General features: G+C 41.3%; 1 protein-coding gene across 1 annotated transcript in view; it reads right to left on the reverse strand.

The window, feature by feature from the left end:
- Positions 1-24,574, reverse strand: part of VPS41 (VPS41 subunit of HOPS complex) — a 189,442-nt gene extending 164,868 nt beyond the window's left edge. The window contains exons 1-2 of the mRNA XM_059074312.2: positions 24,477-24,574; positions 12,035-12,073 (exon numbers count right to left, since the gene is read on the reverse strand). Of these exons, the coding sequence (XP_058930295.1) occupies positions 12,035-12,073; positions 24,477-24,497 (60 nt within the window). The 5' untranslated portion in view covers positions 24,498-24,574. The remainder of the gene's footprint in view (positions 1-12,034; positions 12,074-24,476) is intronic.
- Positions 24,575-24,983: the final 409 nt, after the last annotated feature.

Here is a 24,983-nt window from a genome sequence, read left to right on the forward strand (position 1 = left end):
TTTCTGATTTACCCACCCCGCCCAACTACCACCATCACCAGCAACTCACCCTGAGTACCAAAACCAGCGCTAGCTAGAGTCTTCCCCTATCTCAATTAACATACCCCATCACCCTAGTTGCTCATTCTTGATTCCTCTCTTTCACTTACACGTCTACCTCCTAGTCAAGAAATCCATTGGCTCTACTTCAAAAAATGCCCCAAATCTTCATCACCTCTAGCCAGAGTTTTGCCAATGCCTCCTAACTGGTCTCACTGCTTCCTACTTGCCACCACCTCCCTGACTTTTTTCAAACGTCATCCAAAGGGATCTTACCAAACAATGATCCTCCAATGGCCTCCCATCTTATGCACAGTAAATACCAAAGTCCATAAGCTGACTTACAGGCTCTAGTTCTTGACCACTCACTACTTCTCAGACATGATTTCCTATTACTCTGCTGCAGCCCTGCTCGTATCCTCGAAGACATCTAGCAGGACCCCAACTGAAGGTACTGTCTTTGCTCTTCCTTTCACCTATGAGATCTTTCCCCTGGATATTTACTTATATGTCATCTTATTAGAGAGCCCTCCCCTACTGTCCAGGATAAAAGAGCATCCCTCAGCGCACTTCACAGTCCTCTTACCCAATGTTATTTTACTCTTATCCATAACATGTATTACCTCCCGATATATATTTTTGTTTACTGTCTGCCTCCTTTATCAAATGTTGGTGTATCCTCACACCCAAAACATAATAGTATCCAATAAATATTTGTTGTATAAATAAAATAATCAGTCCACCTTGGGCTGTCTAAAATAATTTTCCTCCTATGTAAATTATAAATTTCTCCTAGTGAAATTGTAAATTCTGTTCAAATATATGTCATACCAGAAAAAGTCATGTTCATCTTCTCAATCTCGAACCAGCAGCAGAAATACAGTTTCACAAATCTTGTATCTGGAAAGTTTCTACTAAGTTTCCAAATTTCTCACTTTTATAATATATGCTTCACAGAGAATGTTTATCCTTACCTGAATGTTGCAATAAGCAGCAGAACCTGTTAATATTAATAGCTCATTAAATGAAAAAGCAAAATTTTAATCCAAGGGCTATTTGGAAGGATACAATATTATAACCCCATGCTCCCTTCCTCTCACCAATCAATTTCATAACAAGGTACATTACCATTTTAGTTACCAGTTGCTACAAATTTGTTTATTAAAATTAATAGATCTAAAGAACCAATTGAAGTCTCAATAAATGATTCACAATGTTCTACCTACCAGGTAAAATAAATTAGTTATTTTTCTGTGATGCATTTTCTGATTTAAAAAACCTATCTCCTGATTTCTCACAATGACTGGTTTTCATTTTAACAAAACTGAAAAAGAATTCTCCTTGTGGCAGATACACCGAGAAGGTACATTCTAAAATTAATCCCTCATTCAACCTAAACTGTGTACAGGTTTGTTTTAAATAGGTTCAGCTATTTGTCAGTCTTCTTGGTTTAGTAAAATTAATATATCTAATATATTCAAGACCTCCTAATTGTGATAGTTGCAAGAACTAAGCCAGATCTGAATGGATATCACTTAGGAGGCATGTTTATAAATAATGGTAACAAAAATTATAAAGACAGAAGTGACAGTAACTAACCCTCTGTTATTACATGCCATGGCCCAGGCACAGGTCATGTAATTCACATGCAATTCAAAGGAACACACCATAGGCAGAATAAGCCTTCATTTATCTATTCAGTTGCATTCATGAATAACTAAAGGTCACTGGAACCCCTACCTGGTAGAAAGCAGACTTCATTATATACTAGTTTCCATTCCGTGCTCTTCTCTTTCCTTGCCAACCCTCTTTAGCCTGATGGCTTTCCCCTTGTTATTCTCCTCTTTGCTGTGCAAGTTTAATCTTGAAAGGTTAGGGTAACAATTTGATGCTTCTACTGCAAAGTTCTTTGTATAACCCACTAAACTCCTCTACAAAGGTGGCATATACTTCTAAATAAATAGTACACTGAGAACCTATTCAAAATAGCATTTTAAATATATATATATCTCTATGAAGCAGAACTGCTTCAGTTTCCAGCTCTATGAAAGTTTTCCACAGCACATTGTACCTGGTCCACAAATAGGAAAGACCTTATGGAAGATGATGATATTTCTATATTGCTTTTGCCTCAATTTCCTCTCCCTGTGTCACTGATTCTACTCAGAAATAAATCTCTGCTATGTCAAACCACTACAATTTTGGAATTGTTTATTACTGCAGCATCCTGCCTAATACAGTACTTAAAAGGACTGTGGTCCATATTAAATGAAATAATCCATGTAAAGCAATGAGCACAACACATGGAAATAAGTGAAACTGATAAAATGGAAGTAACTGATAATTCTTCCTGATCTAAATATTGTCTTCCATTAAAATGTATATTATAAGAACAAAATGAATCAGATGTTGGAATTATCTGGCAAGGGTTTTAATGCAGCCATCATAAAAGTGCTTCAACAAGCAATTATAAATTCTCCTGAAACAAATGGAACAATAGAATATTTCAGCAAAGAAATGAGTCATTTAAAAAATGGAAACTTTAGAAATGGAAAATACAATACCCAAAAGAAATAAATCACTGGTTGGGCTCAACAGTAGAGATGACAAGGACGAAACCAATGAATTTAGGGATCTATCAATGGAATTTACCCAATCTGAACAACAAAGAGAAAATAGACTGAAGAAAATGAACTGTCTCAGAGGCCTGTGGAACAATAACAAAAGGGCTAATATTCACATTATCAAAGTCCCAGAAGGAGAAGATAGAGGAACTGAGAATATTCGAAGAAATGATGGCTGAAAACTGTCCAAATTTGGTGAAGGACATAAACCTACAGATTCAATTAGCTAAATGAATTCCAAAGAAGAGAAATCAAAGAAAACCACTCCAAGAGACATCCTAATTAAAATTCTAAAAACTAAAGTAAAAAAAAATCTTGCAAGCAGCCAGGGAAACATGACACGTTACTTATGGGAGAGTACCAATTCAAATGACAACAGATTTCTCATTTGAAATGACAGAGGCCAGAAGGAAGTGGCACATAATTTCTCAAGTTCTAAAAGAAAAGAACTGTCAATCACAAATGCTATATCTGGTAAAAATATCCCTTAAGAATGAAAGGGAAATAAAGACATTCTCAGATGAAGAAAAACTAAGAGGATTTGTGGCTTTCAAATCTATCCCTAAAGAATAGGCTAAAGGAATTTTTCTTAACAGGAAGGAGCAGAAGATAGAAGAAAACTGAAGAAGGCTTAGAACTTTAAAAAGAACATAAAAATGGGTGATAATGGGGTAAATATAGCAGATTATCCCTCTTTTCATGAGTTTCTTAAATCATATTTGATAGTTGAATTTAAAAATTTAATACCAACTGATGTGGTGCTCAATGAAAAAAGTAAATATTTAAGACCACTGTATTTTAAAAATGGGAAGGGTAAAGGGACATAAAAGTAAGTTTTCTATATGTGACTAGAAGTAGTAAAATGTCCTGGATACCAGTAGATTGTGACCAGTTTTGTATGCATATTTTAACACCTAGAGCAACCATTAAGAAAACCATATAAAGTAATGTACTCAAAACCACTATAAATCAATCAATATGGAATCTCAGAAAAATGTTCAAGCAACTCACAGAAAGGGAAGAAAAGAGAAACAAGAGAACTGAAAAACAGAAAACAAACAAAAAAACCCAGCAGACTGAAACCCTGATATGTCAATAATTCCCTTACATGTGAATGGTCTAACCAAGCCAATGAAAAGAGTAGCAGAGTAGGAAAAAGTCAACCTCAAAAGGTAAACACACGGTACAGTTCCATCCATATAATACATTTGAAATGACAAATGTATAGAGATGGAGAACAGAATAGTGGTTGCCAGGTGGTGGAGGCAGAGGGAGTGACTGTGACTTAAAAGGGAACTTATTTTTCATCTTGTGATGAAACTGTTCTGTATCTTGACAGCACTGGTGGTCACAGGAATCTTCACTTGTGATAAAAGTGTACACAATCAAACACACACACACACATGAATGCATATAAAACTGATGGAATCTGAATAAGGTCTGGTCTGTAGATTGCATCAATATCCATCACATATCATATCATGTCCTGGTTGTGATGTACTAGAATTAACCAAGATGTTACCCTTTGGGAACTAGGTGACAGGTATAAAGAAACTCTCTATTATTTCTTACAATGGCATGTGAATCTACAATTACTTAAAATTTTAAACTTTTTAAAAACTCAAGAAAAAATGCTTATTAGAGTAAAAACAATTTTGGTTTTATATAAAATCTTGGATAAAATAAAGAGGGCAAGAAATAAACCAAACTTTTTCCCTAACTCCCTGTTTGAGTTTGAGGTAGGGAAGGAAGGACATGCAGTTTTATTTTGGGTTCCACAGCTTTGCAACCCAAAAGTTCTGTAATATGTACAGACATTAACAAGTTTTGTTTAAAAGTAATAATTGTGTTGTTCTGCTAAGTATATAAGTAATGCATATGTTATGAAAAATTTAGAAAAATGAAGGCAGATTATGATAAGTAAAAGTCACATGACCCAGTGATATTATGGCCTTGTAGTCTTTCTTTCTATGATTATATGTGGACTTTGGAGGGTGAAGAGAAACTGGATTATACTCTAAATCAGGGATAAGCAAACTACAGCCCACAGCCAAATCCAGCCAGATGCCTGTTTTTGTACAACCCACAAAGAAGGGTTTTTACATGTTTATATGGTTACATACCTTCATAATATCCTCAGTATTGCCTCTTTGATTGCAAAGCTTTAAGTACTTACTATCTAAACATTTACAAAAAGAGCTTGCCAATCACCCCCACCTCTAAACTGCATTTTTGTAAAAAGCTTTTTTAAATTAAAAAGATAATGCAATTCCTTATTTCTAGATATTTAGACTGTTCCCAAATTTTTATAATATAAACAAAGTTGTAATGCACATTCTTGTGGCTAAATTTCTGCACACAGAGATGAATGTACTTTTCAAAGGGGATATAACTTATAACTAACATTATTTTATAAATAAGTATGTTATATGTATGTTTATAATTATTTATAAATATGTTTTAATTATTTTGTAAATAAATAACATCTTTATTTTGTGACAAAACAGGAATTTTATTAGATTATTAATGTCATATATACATTAGCTAGACAATCCTCTCTTCTCCAGAACAGAAAGCCAGTTCAAAGATTCTAAAATTGATGTCTTATCCTACTAGTTGAATAAGCCAAACTCTGTAACATCACCCAAAATATCATTTTATACATAGGCAGAAGTTCTAAGGAAGGTGTTTTTTTTTTTTTAAGGTCTGTCTAATTCTATAAAAGTGCATAGAGGAAGAGTCTGGTATAAAATTACAGAGGTCAAGGTGAAGTTGAAGGTAGCGTAACTGAGGTGAGAAGACCAGAACTTGCAGTCAGACTGCTGGGTTCTAGTTGATTTACAAGCCAGGTGACCCTGGGCAAGTTAACTGAACACTCTTAAGTCTGTTTCTTCATCTGTAAAACAGAAGCGGTAATCATGGCCAAGCCATAGGGCCGATTAATACATGTAAGCACTGTTTCCTACATTGAACGGGCTTGTTTCTGTAATGAGCCTCATTATCCAAACAGATGCCCGATACTGTGCTTATCCCACAATACCATCTTTGCTCCAAAGACAGCTCAGAACCTTCCTCTATAAGCAGTAACTTGTAGGATTTTCAAAATAAAATCCCAGATATTAGCTTGCTCACTTGTGTGTGTGTGTACAAGTTTATTGCTTGTTTCAGCCAGAACAAAGCCATTAATAAAAGGAGTCACCAATGAATTTAAAAGTACCAACTTTGAGGAAAAAGCATTGAACACAGAGGGATCAAATTTTAGGCTTAGAATGTCTTTTGCCTTTAACTGCCTAATCACGGGGTTTACTGTTTCTCACCGTACAGCAGCACTAGATACTGCGGAAATCTTCTTGGACCACACACCCCCACCCCCGCCCATCTAGTGCATCTCTCACATACCAGCCTATACTTCCTGTTCACTGAACTTGAGAAGTATTTCCTCTCTGCCTTCTGCTACTGCTTAGCCCAGGCCCCTATACCCCATCTCTAATGGGGGCTTCCATTGGAAACGTCCTGCCATGGGTCTCTCCGGCCAGTTCATCTGTCACCAGCCCCTATCCCCACCCCTGACAATCAAGGCTTTGGCTGCCTCCCCTCTGCCGCCCGCCCCCGTGTCCATAGGGTCAAGTCCAAACTGCCAGGTTCGACACATTAGGAGCTTCACATCCGCACCCTAGTTTCCTTGTCTAACCTCGTCTCCCCAACTCCCTCCTGCATGCCAGCCACACGGAGCTCATCACAGCTGGCTGAACGTGCACGCGCTTTCATGACTTGGCCTCGGCACATACATTCCCTCCTTCCCAGAGACTTGCCCAGCCTCTCTGACCAGACTCATCCTCCATAATAGCTCTTGAAGACTCCTAACGAAGCCATTCCTGACTAAAAATCCACTGCTCTGTATTCCCAGGGCACTCTGCTACCACCTACACGAGAGCAGCCATCACCCCTGAAAACTGAAAACATCTTAGAGCTTCAAAACGGGAATGAAATCCTTTCGAAGACAGCATATTTCTTTGTTAAGCTTTACAAGACACCCTCTAAGAAACAGTCTGGCTCACCATTTCAAGGTGGAATAAACAGTAGGCTGTATATTAAAAACAAAAAATCCTAGACATGAGGGCCAGTTATCCTCCAAATTTGCCATAATTAAGTATTAACATGAATACAAGACCCCTAATTATGCAGCTTATTAAATAACATTACTTACTATCTTGGTTGTAATCTGGTTTTGAATTTCTACCTTAAGTATAAAGAACAAGTTAACATTCTTAAAGTTTGACATCCTGACATAAACACCACTTTCGTTATTTTAATTATACTCCACACCTCAAATTCATTTCCTTTGGCTGCAGTTTTCAAGATTAGTGGAAAACATACGGATAATTTTGAGCATTCTGTGTTCTTTTCCCAAACACAGTGAAATAAGAACTTTGAAGAAAACACAGGAAGAAGTTTCATAACATTGGATTTGGCAATGATTTCTTGGATATGACACTAAGAGCACAGGAAACAAAAGTGAAAATAGATTAACTGGACTATATCAAAAGTGAAAACTTCTATATATCAAAAGATACACTCAACAAAGTGAAAAAGTAACCTATGGAATGGGAGAAAATATTTGTAATTCATATAACTAAAAAGGGATACACAAAGATAGATTAATATATATTCTTTATATATTCTTTTTTCCTTTATATATAATACATAAAGATAAAGGTAAATCACTTATAACTCTACAGACCTTTACCTATCTAGCTAGCTAGCTATCCATCTATCTATCTGTCCATCCTATCCACAGGTTGTTGAGTTGTATCTGTACCTATCTGATAAGGGGTTAATATCCAGGTATCTATCTGATATCCATATCTACACCTGATAAAGGTGTAGATATTTATAAATATCCAGAATATATAAAGAACTCCTCAACTCAACAGAAAAGCAAACAACTCGATTAGAAAATGGGCAAAGGACTTGAATAGATATATCTCTGCAGATACACAAATGGCCAATGAGCATATGAAAAGACGCTTAACATCACTAATTAATAGGGAAATGCAAATCAAACCACAGTAAAATATCACCTCACACCATCAGGATAGCTACTATCAAAAAACAAAAAGGAAAATAAGTGTTGGTGAAGAAAAGTTCCAGAAACAGGTTGTCCAACAATGTGAATATCCTTAATGATGCTGAACTGTATACTTCAAAATGGTTAAGGTGGTACATTTTATGTTAGTATATTTTACCACAACCAAACATTTTTAAATTAAAAATTAACTGAAAGTTAAAAAAAGAACTTCAGAATAACCTAACACTATGGTTTTCCTGTAACATGAAAGCCCAATTTATATGAAATGCAGCATTTCATAAAGTGATAGAAAAATAAATTGTTATATTACATGGTTGAAAACACTCGAGTATTGTTGTCCACAAAAATGGAAATCGGGCTTCCCTGGTGGCGCAGTGGTTGAGAGTCTGCCTGCCGATGCAGGGGACGCGGGTTCGTGCCCCAGTCCAGGAAGATCCCACATGCAGTGGAGCGGCTGGGCCCTGTGAGCCATGGCCGCTGAGTATGCGTGTCTGGAGCCTGTGCTCCGCGGTGGGAGAGGCCACAGCAGTGAGAGGCCCGCGTACCACAAAAAAAAAAAAAAAAAAAAGGAAATCACCTGAGCATTTGAATAAACAAGAGGGTATATGTACATAAAGGAAATGCCTGCCCTGAGAAAGCTTAATTAACAGTCCCAATACCTAATGGGAAGAAGAGATAGAGGAAGAAAAGGAAGAATAAAGATTCTTTGGCCACCAAGTGGTGTCTCAATACCAATACCAAGCCTAGAAGTGGAAAGTGGTTCAAACTGAGAAATCTAAGAAAAACTTCTCCAAACACTGGACTTCAAGCCAACTCACTATACCTACAAAGCCTAACCTCGGCTCTACCACCAGCCTGACTATTGTGGTTGTCCGTAAACTCCCTAAAATCAGTAATCTCTGGGAGGGTAACCCCTTCAGAGCCAGTGGGGAGTCTCTCCAAGCCCTCAGGTTAAAGCACCAGGCTGTAAAATCAGCCACTGGCACCACACAGCTAAAATATAAGCTGAGGATCACTAATATTCACGGGGTGCTTCCCATGTGCTAAATGCCAAATAAGATGCTTTGCAAACATCAATCTTCTCTAATCCTCAGAGCAACCATACAAGGTTAGCAGTAACTCCCATTTTTCATATGAGGAAACTGAAAAATACAAGGGTTGAGTGCTATGCCCAAGGTCACGCAGCAAGTATGAAGCACAGCTGAGATATGAACCTGAGGTACCATCCTGAGAAGGCACCAGGGCTGGAAGGCAAAATGACCAAAAGAGCCCAGAGTCTGGGGACTAGAATCTGAACCTATTTCTCCCATGAAACAGCTACAACCTTAGACGGTCAGGTTCCTTTTTGGGTCTCAGTTTCCTCAACGTTCATGTATCTTTTCCTTCCATTTCTTTCTTGAGTGTGGTCAACTCTTATTCCTTCACTTCCTAGTTTTTTGATTCATTTCTGCTCTGAGATTTCAAATTCCTGGTTTAAGATAGTTTTTCACATCTGCAAAGGCTTGTTTAAAGATATTCAACTCATGATGGAGTGTTATGTCAGTATTCTCTTGGAAAATTTTTGATTCTCACTTTGCTTTTTTCCTATAGTAGTTTTATACAGATGCTACCTGCTGTTTCAGATCATTTTAAAATGTCTTAGATTTTCCTGGACAGCACCAAGAGGTGCTCCCATGGAGAGGTGAGGTATTGGGGTATTTTACTAGGTTTCTTAGTTACACTGGTAAATGAAGGACGTTTGCTTTAATAAGTGGCATCTTTTTTTTGGTGATGGGGAGAGAAGAATAGGTAAATCTCCTGACTCTATGATATTGTTTGTTTCTGGGCACCCTGAATTTCCCTGCTTTTTCCTTTTCCCTTCACCACCAGGCCTCCAGGGGGTGCCTCCCCCTTCTCTCGAGAAGCAGTCCCACCCCAATGCTGTACAGCCAGTCTTTCATGGATTTTCAAACCCCTTTCTTTAAAATTTCTGCTTTTCCAGTAAGCGGCCTGAGGTGACCTCTAAAAATGGTTCGCTATCCACTTGACCCAGAAAAACCCCACAAAATCATGCAAGAGGTTCAAATCTTTGTGTTCACTTTCAGAACACTCGTGAAACTGCCCAGACCATTAAGGGTATGCATCTCCAAAAGCCACCAAGTATCTGAAGGATGTCCCTTTAAAGAGACAATGTGTGCCATTCTGTCCTTACAATGGTGGAACTGGTAGGTGTGCCCAGGCCAAACAGTGGGGCTGGACGCAGGGTTGGTGGCCCAAAAACAGTTCTGAATTTTTACTGTACATGCTCAAAACTGCAGAGAGTAATGCTGAACTTAGCGGCTTAGATGTGGATTCTCTGGTCATCGAGCACAGCCAGGTGAACAAATTGCCCGCAATGTGGCACAGGACTTCCAGAGCCCAAGGTCAGGTCAACCCATACATGAGCTCTCCCTGCCACACTGGGATGATACTTACTGAAAAAGAACAGATCGTTCCTAAACCAGATCGGAGGTTGCACAGAAGAAAAACATATCCCAGAAAAAACTGAAGAAACAAAAACCTATGGCCTGGGAATAAATGCCACAAAAAAAATAAATGCAAATAAAAGTTAAAAAAAAACAAAAAACAAAATTTCTAGCACAGTCGGTGCTCAGATCCACCCGTCTCAGACCTGTTCTCACAACCTCCCCACTCAGGATGGGGCATGATTTATGATTTCCCTCTGTTTTCTGCCACCGCTGGGGCTCAGCTACTCTCCCCTCGTTCCCATCCATCTGACGCTCAGCTCCAGTCAACCCAGAGCTGGCTCTTTGCTGGTTTCAGATATTTATTTCCCCACTTATTTGGAAGTTTAGAGCACTCCCTGCTTCCTAACTGTGCTGGAGACAGGGGTTATGCGTGCTTTTGTTTGCTTTCCTTCTGGATCCGTTTAGTATCTGAAGGAAGTGGGGAAAGATTTAGATGTAGGTGGCTGCCAACGTTTTCCTTACCTCTGAAATGAAATTCCTGGACAGGCCTCTGACACTGCAGGATTCTGAACCAGTGATTCTGAGAACACGGGCTTCTCAGTTAAGTAGAACTTTCCAAAAATAAAAATGGTGCTGCTCTGAAATGCTTTCAATGCTTCATTAAAAATTAACAACTATTGGGCTTCCCTGGTGGCGCAGTGGTTGAGAGTCTGCCTGCCGATGCAGGGGACACGGGTTCGTGCCCCGGTCCGGGAGGATCCCACGTGCCACGGAGCGGCTGGGCCCGTGAGCCATGGCCACTGAGCCTGCGCGTCCGGAGCCTTTGCTCCGCAACGGGAGAGGCCACAACAGTGAGAGGCCCACGTACCAAAAAAAAAAAAAAAAAAACAACTATTATATCCTATCTATAAGCAAATTCAGTAACACCTTACCAGGGGCTTTGACGAGAGTATCAGAGATCCTTAGCAGTGAAAATGTTAGGAACCAGAACTCTACAGCCAAACTACAAATGCACGATGGCGTGATATGTAAGATATGCTCTAGAAGAATATGTATAAGTCCCCGTTTCCCCGCCAAAAGCAAAAACGATAATAACTGTAACATCAATCCAAATGTAATAGATTATATTAAAGATCACATTGGTGTGGATTTCCAAAAGGTTATCATAAATATTTTTATATTCCTCTGAGCCAAAGGAAATACTCAAAGGGAAAAAGTAATTATTGTTATTAGTCCATCTATAAAACTAATAAACTAATTAATCAGTGTTGTGCTTAAACTTATTTTTTATGCATAGCCTTGAGAAATTTTTTAAAGCCCTCCTTTATGTATTACTTTTTTCTCCTTAAATCCAATCGTTGATACAACTTAGCTCCCTAACAGCTTTTAAGGTAGTTAGTTCCCTTTTTATTTTATGAAATAAATGACCATTTCAATGATTCAGAAACTATACCAATGAGCACGCCATATTCATTAAAAGAAAAAAACAAAGAATATGTATTACAGATCCGACAGTGGCTATTTTTAAAAATAGCTTTTTAAGTGTCAAGATTGGTTTGTAAAACTTTGCATCAATTTCGCCACTGCCAACATGCTTCAGGTTAAAATACTGTTCAAAATGAGGAAAAAACTTTGTGTTCCTTTTCCTGTTTATTTTTCAAGCCAATCCATTTAACATTTTTAAAGATGACCGGCATGTCCTTCCCCAAGGTTTAATCACCTGTGGCCCTACTTTACCATGCCAAGTTCCAGGGAATGTTGCATGTAGCAAGGCATGACCAGCTCAAGATGCTGGCTTAGCTAGAAATTCCCAGGTTCCTGAATCCCCACCTTACCTCAGACTCATCTGTAGATTCTTCAAGAGACTCGGTATCCTACAAAGCAGAGAGGGGGGAAAACTGTCAGAACACATGATAAAAGGAGAAAAAATATTCTCAAGGAACAAGAGTCATCATGTCCTCATCACCAATACCCATCTGCCCTTTTGGGGAGGTAATTTGCAACTCCAGTTCAAAGAACTCCACATACCCTGCAGGGTACCCTGAGATGGTTCCTCTGGGGCCACATGGATCCACCACTCCCAGTGACCTCCCTTGACTGGTCAGCAGGTTAACAAAAGACCCCAGGAATTCCTCGTGGGAGGACCCAGAAGGCTTTGCCTTCGCTAAAGATGGAAGTCAGTCTGGCAAAGCAGCCTTACTGATCTCAGAAGAGGCAACTGCCATCTCAAATTATCTATAAGCCAATTTTTATACGGCAAAGCTCTTGTGCTATTAATTACTATGCTATGAATCTGGCTGAGTCAAAATGATTGTTTTGCTTACCAGCTTTTACAACAGAATTCCCCTCGCACGGTACCTATCAGATGCTGTGCAAAACAAGCTGTATAATTTACATCCACCCTTTAAACCATTACCTGGAAGACAAATTCTGCCATTTAACACAGTTTCCCTCTTGCTAGACAATGAATCTTGCTGCTCTGGAGAAAACAAAGCAAAAAGGGGGAAAAAATGGACTTGATTCCGCTAATCTCTCACCTGTCCACTCAAAGGGAATCTGCTGATGCCACGTTATCCTCAAAGAGGTCAGCAAAACGAAGATTTACTTAACGTGCTTATAGATATCAATAGCAATAAAAGGTTACAACTAATATGCTGACACTGAACCTAAGCATTTCACAACCATCCAGGAGATTAAAGAGGAAAAAAGAACCCCAAAAATGGGGCAAGGACATTTTAGATACATCAAGACCAAAAAAACATAAACGTCTTAAAGAAAGTTGGATGCATATATTACTCAGTGCAAACTGGACTGCGGGATAAACACAAATCGGGCATTTGAAAATATTTTCATTTCATTCATTGAAAATCAGTAAGAACCTAGCAGGTGGCAGGCTGCCTCCAGAAGAGCCCAGTGGACAGCAGAGTCCCTGCTCTCAAAGTTCACCTGAGAAATAGGGATGAATGTTAGGTGTAATTAAGAATTTGATTGCAGTTCTATCATTAACCCTGATGAATATCAGAATCTCCTCTATATCCCAATGCAGCCTGTTTTAGTTTCGTGGTAATCTAAATATTAGAAAGTCCTTATTAATTTGGAGCTACAATCTATCCACAGTAATTTTTGTTCTTCGCCCTAATACGACACGTAAAAACTCCAGTTCTTCTACTACTTGCCAGTTCTCCAGATACTTAATGAAACGTATCAGGCCGACCCTTCTAAATTGTTTCTCCCCTCCGCTAACCATCCCCCAGTTCCTGGTTTTACGGCATCTGCCATCCTGATCCTTCTATTTTGGACACGGACACACTCCACTTAATATTAATAGTCACTATGCTGATGTCTTTACTCAACATCTATAATATATTGCTCCTGATGCTGAATGTTTTACATGTAGCATCTTGAAATTTCCTAATGCCCTCGGAGGTAAAATGCAGAGGCTTTGAGGTTGAACTTAAATGACTTCTAACATCCCTGACAGTGCCTTCACATTTATTAGCATTAGCTAAACAAGTCTTTGACAACTGTGCCAAGAAGCCACAGCGAGATTATTTCCCACCTCTAGAACTCTCAAAGAACACCTGACTACTCTTTTCAAAATATTACATTAAACCGAAGGAAAAATTTTTTCCTGATTTGAGATCCATTCACATATGCACGTGGCGTCTAAGGGCAAACGTCCCACTTACAGGCGTCATTAAAACAAAAACGGGCCCCCAACCAGCAATTTCAATCCAAAAACTCAAAATCAAATTACACTGCTGTTCCCACCAGAAAGCATGCAGTGGTGGAATCGGATACCTCAAGGCATGCAAATCTCAGAAATCCGAGTCCTCCAAGAAAACCAGCCTCTCAGAGGAGCCTCCTGTGGCTGCTGGTTATCAATAGAGAACCTTTATTCCAGGACACTCTCAGACTTACCCTCAGCGCCAATCTGAACCTCCCAGACCTAGCTGTGGCCTCGAAAAAAATGACCCTTCTTTCCACAGTGCTACCAAAGTCATGCATGAGTGCCTTCAGGAATTGGCCTGGTCTGTTACTTCTTAGCTTCGTTTATTCATCAAGCCCCCCTCCTTAATGCTACAGAGACAGAGGCAACAGGAAGACGTGAAGTGAATGTCCCCAGTGAGGGATCCCAGAAGCAAGGCTGAACCTCGAGAAGCAGTCAATGATTTTCAAACATTTTTTTTAACTTCACATTCTCTCTTTCAAAGACTCTACCTTCAAATCAGGAAAGTGTAAGTTACAAAATTGTGCTAGTTTCAAAAACACAGCTACCATATGACCCAGCAGTCCCACTACTGGGCATATACCCTGAGAAAACCGTAATTCAAAAAGAGTCATGTACCACAATGTTCACTGCAGCTCTATTTACAACAGCCAGGACATGGAAGCAACCTAAGTGTCCATCGACAGATGAATGGATAAAGAAGATGTGGCACATATATACGATGGAATAGTACTCAGCCATAAAAAGAAACGAAATTGAGTTATTTGTAGTGACGTGGATGGACCTAGAGGCTGTCATACAGAGTGAAGTAAGTCAGAAAGAGAAAAACAAATACCGTATGCTAACACTTATATATATGGAATCAAAAAAAAAAATGGTTCTAAAGAACCTAGGGGTAAGACGGGAATAAAGACGCAGACGTAGAGAATGGACTTGAGGACATGGGGAGGGGGAAGGGTAAGCTGGGACGAAGTGAGAGAGTAGCATTGACATATATACACTACCAAATGTAAAATAGCTAGCTAGTGGGAAGCAGCCGCATAGCACAGGGAGATCAGCTCGGTGCTTTGTGTTCACCTAGAGGGGTGGGATGGGGAGGGTGGGAGGGAAACGCAAGAGGGAGGGGATATGGGGACAGATGTATATGTATAGCTGATTCACTTTGTTATACAGCAGCAACTAACACACCATTGTAAAGCAGTTATACTCCAATAGAGACGTTAAAAAAAATTTGCTAGTTTCTCAGATAAACAGGCCAGACACAAAAAGACAAGTATTGCAGGATTCCACTTAATATGAAACAGAAAGATGAACAGAGGTCAGCTAGTGTGGGGAGCCAGGGGAATGAGAGTTACTGTTTATGGGTACAGTTCCACTCTGTGATGATGGAAAGTTCCAGAGACGGATGGTGGTGACGGCTGCACAAACATGAATGTACTTAATGCCACTGAATCACAACACTTAAAAATGATTCAGGGGCTTCCCTTGTGGCGCAGTGGTTGAGAATCTGCCTGCCAACGCAGGGGAGACGGGTTCGAGCCCTGGTCTGGGAAGATCCCACATGCCGCGGAGCGGCTGGGCCCGTGAGCCACAACTTCTGAGCCTGCGCGTCTGGAGCTTGTGCTCCGCAACGAGAGGCCACGATAGTGAGAGGCCCTCGCACCGCAATGAAGAGTGGCCCCCCGCTCGCCGCAAGTAGAGAAAGCCCACACACAGAAACGAAGACCCAACACAGCCAAAAATAAATAAATAATTAATTATTTAAAAAAAAAAAAAAAAAGATTCAGATGATAAATATTATGTTATGTGCATTTTACCGTAATAAGAAAAAAAACTGTGCTGTTCTGCTTGAAGAAAAATGAAGGGCTGGAAGGTACCCAGTGATACAAATGTACAGCTGGACAAATCCTGGGCAACAGGCTGAAAGCTAAACTCAACAATTGTTTCACTTTATCCTTCTTTTGCAAACCAGCCCCTTAAACTTAATCTCATCTGCCCAGACAGCTTTAACGAACCGTCTCGGTACCTTGACACCTGTGACCTCCTGAATCTATCCGTCAACCACCATCAGGATCACAGCACCCTGGTCACCACCCTCCCCAAAGAACCCTCGGGGGTCAGGAGAGTTCAGATTCCCCAGCGAGGTCGTCAAAGCCCAGCCCAGGGCTTCCCTGGTGGCGCAGTGGTTGAGAGTCCGCCTGCCGATGCAGGGGACGCGGGTTCGTGCCCCGGTCCGGGAGGATCCCACATGCCGCGGAGCGGCTGGGCCCGTGAGCCATGGCTGCTAAGCCTGCGCGTCCGGAGCCTGTGCTCCGCAACGGGAGAGGCCACAACAGTGAGAGGCCCGCCTACCACCAAAAAAAAAAAAAAAAAAAGCCCAGCCCAATGTGGCACCCGGGGCACTTTTAGCCCTTTTAGCCTCACTCCCCACGCTGCACAAACCCACGGCCCTCTAGCCACACCAGGCGACTTCCCACTCAGAGATCACGTGGTCACATCTCTCTGTCACTGGTGGCAGAGGAGCCACCTGCATTCTGGATGTGGCCAGCAGGCGTTCTGTTTGGCCTGGCTAGTGTTTTTAAGACTTTCACATACAAATCTGTATTTCTGACTTCCTAAACTCAGCCTATACCTGATAATCCATGTTTCCACGTAACAGCAGCTGAGGCTGAGCAGCTGCAGCCCCAGAGACAGAATGCACCTCACCACCAACATCCACAACTTCCCCACACCAGAAAATCCCCCTCAGCTCCAACGCCACCTGGCGCCTTAAGCTTGTGATGCTTGTGCAGAGCCTCCCGAGGTGGTTCCTTCAGCTTAGAAGGCCCTTGGCCCAACTCTGCACTCATCCTAGAGGTCCTCCAACTCCCAGCATGCTCTGCTGGGAAGCCCTCGGGGGGCACCTCTGGGAGGTGGTGACGGTCATGCTGAGGTTCTTCACTCTTGCTTTAACAACAGAGCTTAGATTTTATGTCTTCAATGTTCGTGTTGCCCATCTGAGACTAAAAAAAAAAAAAGATTGAAACTCACTGGCTGTTTCTAAATCCTAAACTTTCTTCATGGCCCGACGTAGGTCTCACCTCATTCACAGAATTGTCTCCAGGCAGTCCAGGCCACAAGGGCCAGATCTGGCCTCCTATGGCCTCTCTTTCTTCTCTACCCCTCAGCTTGCACCTACTATTAATTACCTGGTCTTAGTAGTTATCCTTTTTAATTTGCTGTGGATGAACCCAAAGGCTTTTGCCTATCTCCAACTACCCCACCCAAAGGCACAGGTCAATGTCCGTTTGTCGATGACGATGAGAGGACATAAGCTGCTGTGCAGAGGGTGTGGAGAAAAGGGGACCCTCCAACACAGTTGGTGGGATGTAAATTGGTGCAGCCACTGTGGAGAACAGTACGGAGGTTCCTCAAAACACTGAAAAGTAGAGTTGCCCTATGATCCAGCAATCCCACTCCTGGACGTCTATCCAGAAAGGATGAAAACTATAATTTGAAAAGATACATGCACCCCAATGTTCATAGCAGCACCATTTACAATAGCCAATGTCCATCAACAGATGAATGGATAAAGAAGATGTGGTACATATATACAGTGGAATACTACTCAGCCATAAAAAAGAATGAAATGCCATTTGCAGCAACATGGATGGACCTACAGACTGTCACACTAAGCGAAGTAAGTCAGACAAATATCATATGATATCACTTATGTGTAGAATCTTAAAAAATGATACAAATGAACTTACCTAGGAAACAGACTCACAGACATAGAAAATAGACTTGCGGTTGCCAAGGGGGTAGGGGGTAGGGATTGACTGGGAGTTCGGGGTGAGCAGCTGCAAACTATTATATAGAGAATGGATAAACAAGGTCCTACTGTATAGCACAGGGAACTATATTCAGCATCCTATAATAAACCATAATGGAAAAGAATATGAAAAAGTATATATATGTATAATTGAATCACTCTGCTGTACAGCAGAAATTAACACATTGTAAATCAACTATCCTTCAATAGAATAAATTTTTAAAAAGAAATTAGCTGCTGATCCAAAGCAGTAACATTGTACCTCCTCTGTATATTCCTTTTCCATTTATGAGCAATACCAAGTGCATTTTCTCCAGGCAAATGCTTGAATTATTAGCTCGTGGCTACAGGACAGTTACAGAAGGGGAACCAAAGGGTGGCAGCAGCAAACAAGGATAGAGCAATCCAAACAGAATGTTAACAACCTAGCAGCTGCCCCAGGAAGGAGCTAATTGGGCTCTCAGAAGACCCCTCCAATAAGGGCTTTCAACCCACCCCAACCCCTAATCCTACGATCAGGACCCCGTGACAGCGGCCCGGGAGAAGACAGAACAGCCAGCCTCAGAGGCCAGGAGGGGTTAAGAAGATGGTCAACCCAGGAGGAGAAAGAGAAGCCGGGACCTCCCAGGTTGCGAAGTCCTCACGGTTTGGAGGGAATACACACTGTTTGTTGAGGGCAACGAAGAGAACCTGGGGGAGAAATGGGAGGCTGGAGCCTGAGGAAAGCCAGCTACAAACTTTGCAGGATGAAGAAAAAGAGCAGAGACCAGGCCCCAGGCCAGACTAGGCTGGAGATGGACGTGAAACACACAACACTCACTACCACCTGGTCCTTCCCAACAACTGTGTGCCACAGCTGAGCCTGATGTTGGAGTGTTTCCAATGTTTCACGGGAAAGAAATATTTTGTGAGATGTATTTGATATCCCTGTGCACAGAGCCTCCATTACAGAAAGCTTTTGGGTCCCCAAAGACTAGACTGGTTGAGTAGGAAAGATGAAAGGGTACCCAGGGAGCTGGCAGAAGCCGGGAGACTCAGGTTACCAACCTTTTCAACCAAGCAGGCTCAACTACTATACTTATTCTGCAAATGAAGAAAAGCCTTGAGGTCTGCCTCAGTTTTGCTGCCAGGTGACCCAGCCCCAAATCTGACTTTGCACCAGAATCATCTAAACGCAGTGGGGAGAACTGGCTAATATTTGCAAATCCACTCCATCATTTTTTTTCTTTTCCATTATGGTTTATCACAGGGTATTGAATATAGTTCCCTGTGCTATACAGTAGGACCTTGCTGTTAATCCATTCTCTATATAATAGTTTGCACCTGCTAATCCTCAACTCCCACTCCAACCCTCCCTCCCCCCTCCACCCCTTTGGCAACCACAAGCCTATTCTCTTTGAGTCTGTCTGTTTCGTAGCCGAGTTCATTTGCGTCACGTTTTAGATTCCACAGGTAAGTGATATTATATGGTGTTTGTCTCTCTTTCTGACTTTTTAGTATCCACTCCATCTTCAGTAGGTATAAATAAGAGCCCAGAATCACAAGGATTTGGTTAAAAAAATACCCAAAACCCAAAACAAACAAGAAAGGGGAAAAAACCCACTAAGGAGGACACGGTTTCTGGAAGAAACAAAGGCAACTGTGACTGAGTGGCCATGAACGGGAAGCTGCATGAAACACAGAAGCCCCTGATCTGATGAATGCTCCCTCCGTAGGTGGTCATGTGGGAGCAAAGGAGGCTACCAGTAATCAGCTAATGACATCAGCCTCCAGCCAACCAGCGCAGAGGATGATGGGAGAAGAAACTCACAAGGTAATAAGCACACCCAGCTGAGCTAATTTGTGACTATACTTGTTGGCTGATGGTAAAGAGTGGGCCCTCTAAAGATTTCTCTGATCCTGTGCTTTTGCAACTTCTTGTTCGGGGCTTTGTTTTTCCTTTAGTTATTTATTAGTAAAGTTGCTTTTTTTTTTTTTTTTGCGGTACGCGGGCCTCTCACTGTTATGACCTCCCGTTGCGGAGCACAGGCTCCGGACGCGCAGGCCTAGCGGCCATGGCTCACGGGCCTAGCCGCCCCGCGGCATGTGGGATCCTCCCGGACCAGGGCACGAACCCGTGTCTCCTGCATCGGCAGGCGGACTCTCAACCACTGCGCCACCAGGGAAGCCCAGTAAAGTTGCTTTTAAATGGCCTATCTTGGCCAAATTATATGAAAAGAGAATTGTGCACACCTCAGCCAAACCCAAGTTTGGGTTATAAATCATTGTCCTGTTTACAAACCAACCACTTCAACCTAGCACTTTAACATACTTAATCTCAGTTCATACTCACAAGAGTCCTGGAGAGTAAAATCCGCAAGCTACAGGCAAGATAACTGCAACACTCAAATATCTGTCAACTTGGTTTTTATTTTATACACGGGGCGCAATCACATGAGGGTATAACGACTCATGAATGTACCATCTGATAACCCTTAAATGCTCTACAATACAGATAGAATGTTCCTCACTTCTAAAATGTAGTGGGAAATTCAAAGCAGAAACTCTCCTATCTGGTCAAAGAATAGATGGTCTGAGCGACCAAATATTTTAATGGACCAGGTTCTCTGCTGGTTGGTACGGAAGACGCAAGGGTACCCAGGGAGCTGGCAGAGCAAGCAATGTAGGAAATGTAATCTACAATTCATGTAAATTGATAACTTTCAAGTTATTAATTAAACTTAAGTTAATTACATTTCATTAATTAATTTAATTTTCAAGTTATTAATTAAATAAGTTTCAAGTAAGATAAAACAATTTAACACAAATTCTACTGAACCTAAATTAACAATTTGACGTTTTCAATTCAGAAGGCTATTCTCCCCCTAATAAATCCATTTAAACATTTTTTTTTTTTTTTTTTTTTTTTTTTGTGGTATGTGGGCCTCTCACTGTTGTGGCCTTTCCTGTTGCGGAGCACAGGCTCCGGATGCGCAGGCTCAGCAGCCATGGCTCACGGGCCCAGCCGCTCCGCGGCATGTGGGATCTTCCCGGACCGGGGCACGAACCCGTGTCCCCTGCATCAGCAGGCGGATTCTCAACCACTGCGCCACCAGGGAAGCCCTAAACATTTTATTAAGCACCTAGTAAAGCACCTGGAAAGCAGTAGCCCTGCGAGAGACAGACATGAGTAAGCTCTGTGCTGATTCTTGAGGACTCAGCAATCTGCAGGAGAGATAAGACAAATACACGAACAGCCAGACTTCAGGCAGAATGGTGTTCAGAAGCAAGGCATGGACAAATACTGTTGGGCATCTGTGATTACAAAGGTCAACGATAAGTCATTTTGGAGCTAGGTAAAACAACTGGTTTGAAGACTTCCCGGCACAAGGCGGGGTATTAGTACTTTCTGTGCGCTATAATATATATGTCACTATTTTTACTAACTACCTTAACCGAACTCAGCATAAACAAGGATTTCCCAATGACTTTTTTTTTTTTTAAAGTTCATTCATATACAAAAAGTGATTTTTTTTTTCTAGCTTTTTTTTTTTTGGTTGCACCTTGTGGCTTGCAGGATCTTAGTTCCCCGACCAGGGATCGAACTCCTGCCCCCTGCACTGGAAGCGAGGAGTCCTAACCACTGGACTGCCAGGGAAGTCCCCCAAAAGCGATCTTTAGTTTGGGAGTCTGTGAACCGTGTTACATTAACTCAGTTCAGATCTCACTCTTTTGGTTCTTCCTAAAATTAAGGTGGGTAAAAGTTCCATCACCAAAAATACAACGCTCAGAAAAGTGAAGAGGAGAGGTTGGGTTTGTCTTGCTCCTCTTGGAGGACTGTTTCCATGTACATTACATGGCGCTAAGGAAAAAAGCTTCCTTTACCCTAACCTGTTTGCCATAGTTAATTTTAACACACATCTTGATTCTTAAAGCATTCAGGAGATGTGAGGAGAATTATGTCAAGATTGTCTAAGAGGTTCAAAGCAGCAGAACAGAACAATTAGCAAATTTATTTAACACTACTTTTGGGCTCTTTTAGCCTTCCAAAAACTATGTAATAAAGGCCTCCTATCTTGGTCGGATTTCAATGGCTTCCTACGTGAAATGCAAAATACACAAATCAAGCAGAGTGGGGAAAGTCTAACCATTTTTAATCTATAAAGGCCCAATAATACAGGTACAATTATCTGGCACCTTTCTTTAAAAAAATAAACAGAACAACAATTTGTGGATGGTAGCTTCTTTCTGCTGTTGTCTTCTATGAGAATGTTCTTTCTGAGAATGACACGGATACCAGTAGGGGAACAAATGCCTGCTCTAACCATATACTGGCTGTTAAAGCATCACAGGTGAAATCATGACTTGAAGGAAATGTCTTAAGGTGATAAGGGCTAATTCTATTTCACAAAGTAAAAAGTGATTTAGAATAGGTTCTTAAGTATTTTTAAAAAGGCAGAGTGTGCCAGTGAAAAATCGTGAGCTTTGGAGACACTAGAGATGTTTTAGACACAAGCCTGGGCAAGTTACTTAAGTTGACAGAATTTCAATTTGTTTATCTGTGAAATTCAATCATCTAACATATTGAGAGTCAAGCACTTTTCCAGGTGTCAGGCATACAATGTGAACAAATCCTTGACATCATGGAGCTTATAGTCTTATGGAGAGAATATACAGAAATATACAGAGTATACAAAAAAAAAAAAGCTATTTAAGAACACAGTATGTCAGATGGTCACAAGAGCTAAGGAGAAAGTTACACAAGGAGGAGGTTTCAAGGAATGGTCACGGAAGGTCTCATGCAAAATGATAACACTTGGACAGACACAGGAAGGAAGTGACAGAAAGAGCCCTGTTAATATCTGGGGCCAAAAAAAAGCAAGTGGCATGAGCAAAGGCCCTGAGGCAGGTCCATGCCTAGCTTGTTGAAGGAAGAGTAAGAAAGCCAGGATAGCTGATGCACAGTGATAGAAGGGGAAGAGAATAGTGGAAAATGAGGTCTGAGAACAAGGACAGGGAGCAATTGTGACAAGGTGCTATAGGGCAACTAGACTATTCTAAGGACTGGCTTTTTTTCGGAGCGCAATAGGAGGCTACTGGAAGGTTTGGAACATAAGAGATGCCTGACCTGACTTACATATCAGAATAAAATTTACCAACAGAATTCTTTGGTGAGGACCAAATGCAATGTGAGAGGGTTCTTTAAACTGGAAAGTCCTGTAAAAATACAAAGCATTCTTATTATATCATTAACTTTCTAAGTGTCTTTTTACATCAGACAGCTTTGCCATACTCCTGCACAAAACAGCTGTAAATTCTAAGAACTCTCTCCGTTCCTACTACACTATATCTAAGAATGTAGGAGCTTGGTTTCTTGCTTTCAAATCAAATCATCAAAAAATTTTATTTCAACAAGCGATGAATAGTGTGAAAACCATTCTCACTACTATCATCAAACCCAGCTGTGAGTCATGAAATTACACGAGCTTAATGAGCATTTCCCTTTGAACTGCTTGAAATGGAAAAAGGAGGCTCCAGGGGTAGGCAGAAGACTCTTCTGTTAACAGAGTGACGGCCCAAATTTAATTTCTACCTCAGCAAATTTCTTATTTATTGGCATATATCAAATGTACACAGGGCAAAGTTTCATTATGGAAGTGAAGTATGTTGGAAATGGTACAAAGTAGATTATTAAACGAAATAAATTTCTCTTATACTAAACAGTTCATCATCAAGTCACCGTTTAGAAGCAACTATGGAAACTGACCACCTTGTTAATTTATATGGAAAAAACAGTGCCAAGCTGAAATGACACTGAAAATGGAAATTTAATGTATTTCCCCAAATTCGGGTCTTTGTTTGCTTTTTTTTTTTTTGGTCTTTTTGATGTAACTTTGTCATTTCAACTAATGTCTGGCTACCACTATTGCCTATATGAAAATAACTCTATTGCCATCACTAACTTTTCCCTAAACTCCATTGCCACACTGCCACGTGTCGACTGGACATTGCCATCTGATGTCCTACCAGCAACAAATAACCCCACATAACTTTTACTGAGCCCAACTTTTCCCAAGCACTTTAAATTTGTGTTAAACCCACTCCATCTTAAAACCACCCTTCAAGGACAATACTATTATTATCTCTATCTTATACTTAAAATTAAATAACTAGCCCAAAGTTACACTTTAAGAATGAGAACCAGCACTGGAGCCTAAGACACGTTTGCTCCCGGACTGTGATAGATGCACTTAACTACTGCCTGATGCAACACTGACTTAGATTTGTAACTAAATGAAATTGATCCGAAACAAAACTCATCCCGTCTACGCTCTCCTAGTCCACCTGCATATCACCTCTTACTGTCCTATTTCGAGAGGAACTTAAATTTCAGCCACCTAACCTCAAAACTCAAATCATGTGTGATGCCTCCCACGGGCAGCCAGACCCCTTGGAGAGCCCGGCCTGCCTTCAAGCCAAAACTTCACGGGGCACAGGCCACAAGAGCAGCGCCAAAGGAAGGGCCGCCCCGCAAACGCCGGGGGCGTGTCGGGGCGCTGTCTCTGCGTGACGTCCAGGAGCCGACATCCCACCCGCCTCTCCGCTCCCCGAACCGGACTTTTCCCGTCCCCCCCCCACGCCCCACGTGGACCTGCCTCGTCCCGCAGGAGCCCCGCACCTCCGCACGCTCCACTGCACGCCTCCGATCGCCTCCCCCTCACCTCCCCTTCCCCGGCCTAGCAGTTGCAGCCTTTACCTGCTCCTCCGCTTCTGCCATGGCTGAGCCGGAGAGTCACATGACACACCCGGAAGTGAGAGAAAACAAGTGCCTGGGGCCCGGCGCCTGCTGGGAAATGTAGTTTTAGCATCGCCTGAGTCGGGAAATGTATTCTAGATGATGAACCTACTGGGCCTCGTTTAGGCTTCCAACTCCCCAAGCTCAATGGAATTGTGCTTTGGAGAATCCAAACATAACCATCGTTAATGCTATGATTTATTTTATTGCTGGTCTTATCGTTTCCGTGGTTACCATAGTATTTATTTATACTTACTGTATATCATGTCCTGGATTTATAGCTTTGCATGAAATATCTCATTTAATCCTCCCAGCAAACCTTACTGTTATTCCCATTTACAGGGAACACCTTGGCTCAAAGGTCACACAGTTAGTCAAGGACAGAACTAGGATTCGAATTCGGCTTTGTCTGATGCCAAAGACTCTGTGATAACCAAATCCAGCTTAGTCTAAAAGTGTTTTTTGCTT

The sequence above is a fragment of the Kogia breviceps genome, chromosome 9 (genome assembly GCF_026419965.1).
Source record: "Kogia breviceps isolate mKogBre1 chromosome 9, mKogBre1 haplotype 1, whole genome shotgun sequence".
Classification (NCBI taxonomy): Eukaryota; Metazoa; Chordata; class Mammalia; order Artiodactyla; family Physeteridae; genus Kogia; species Kogia breviceps.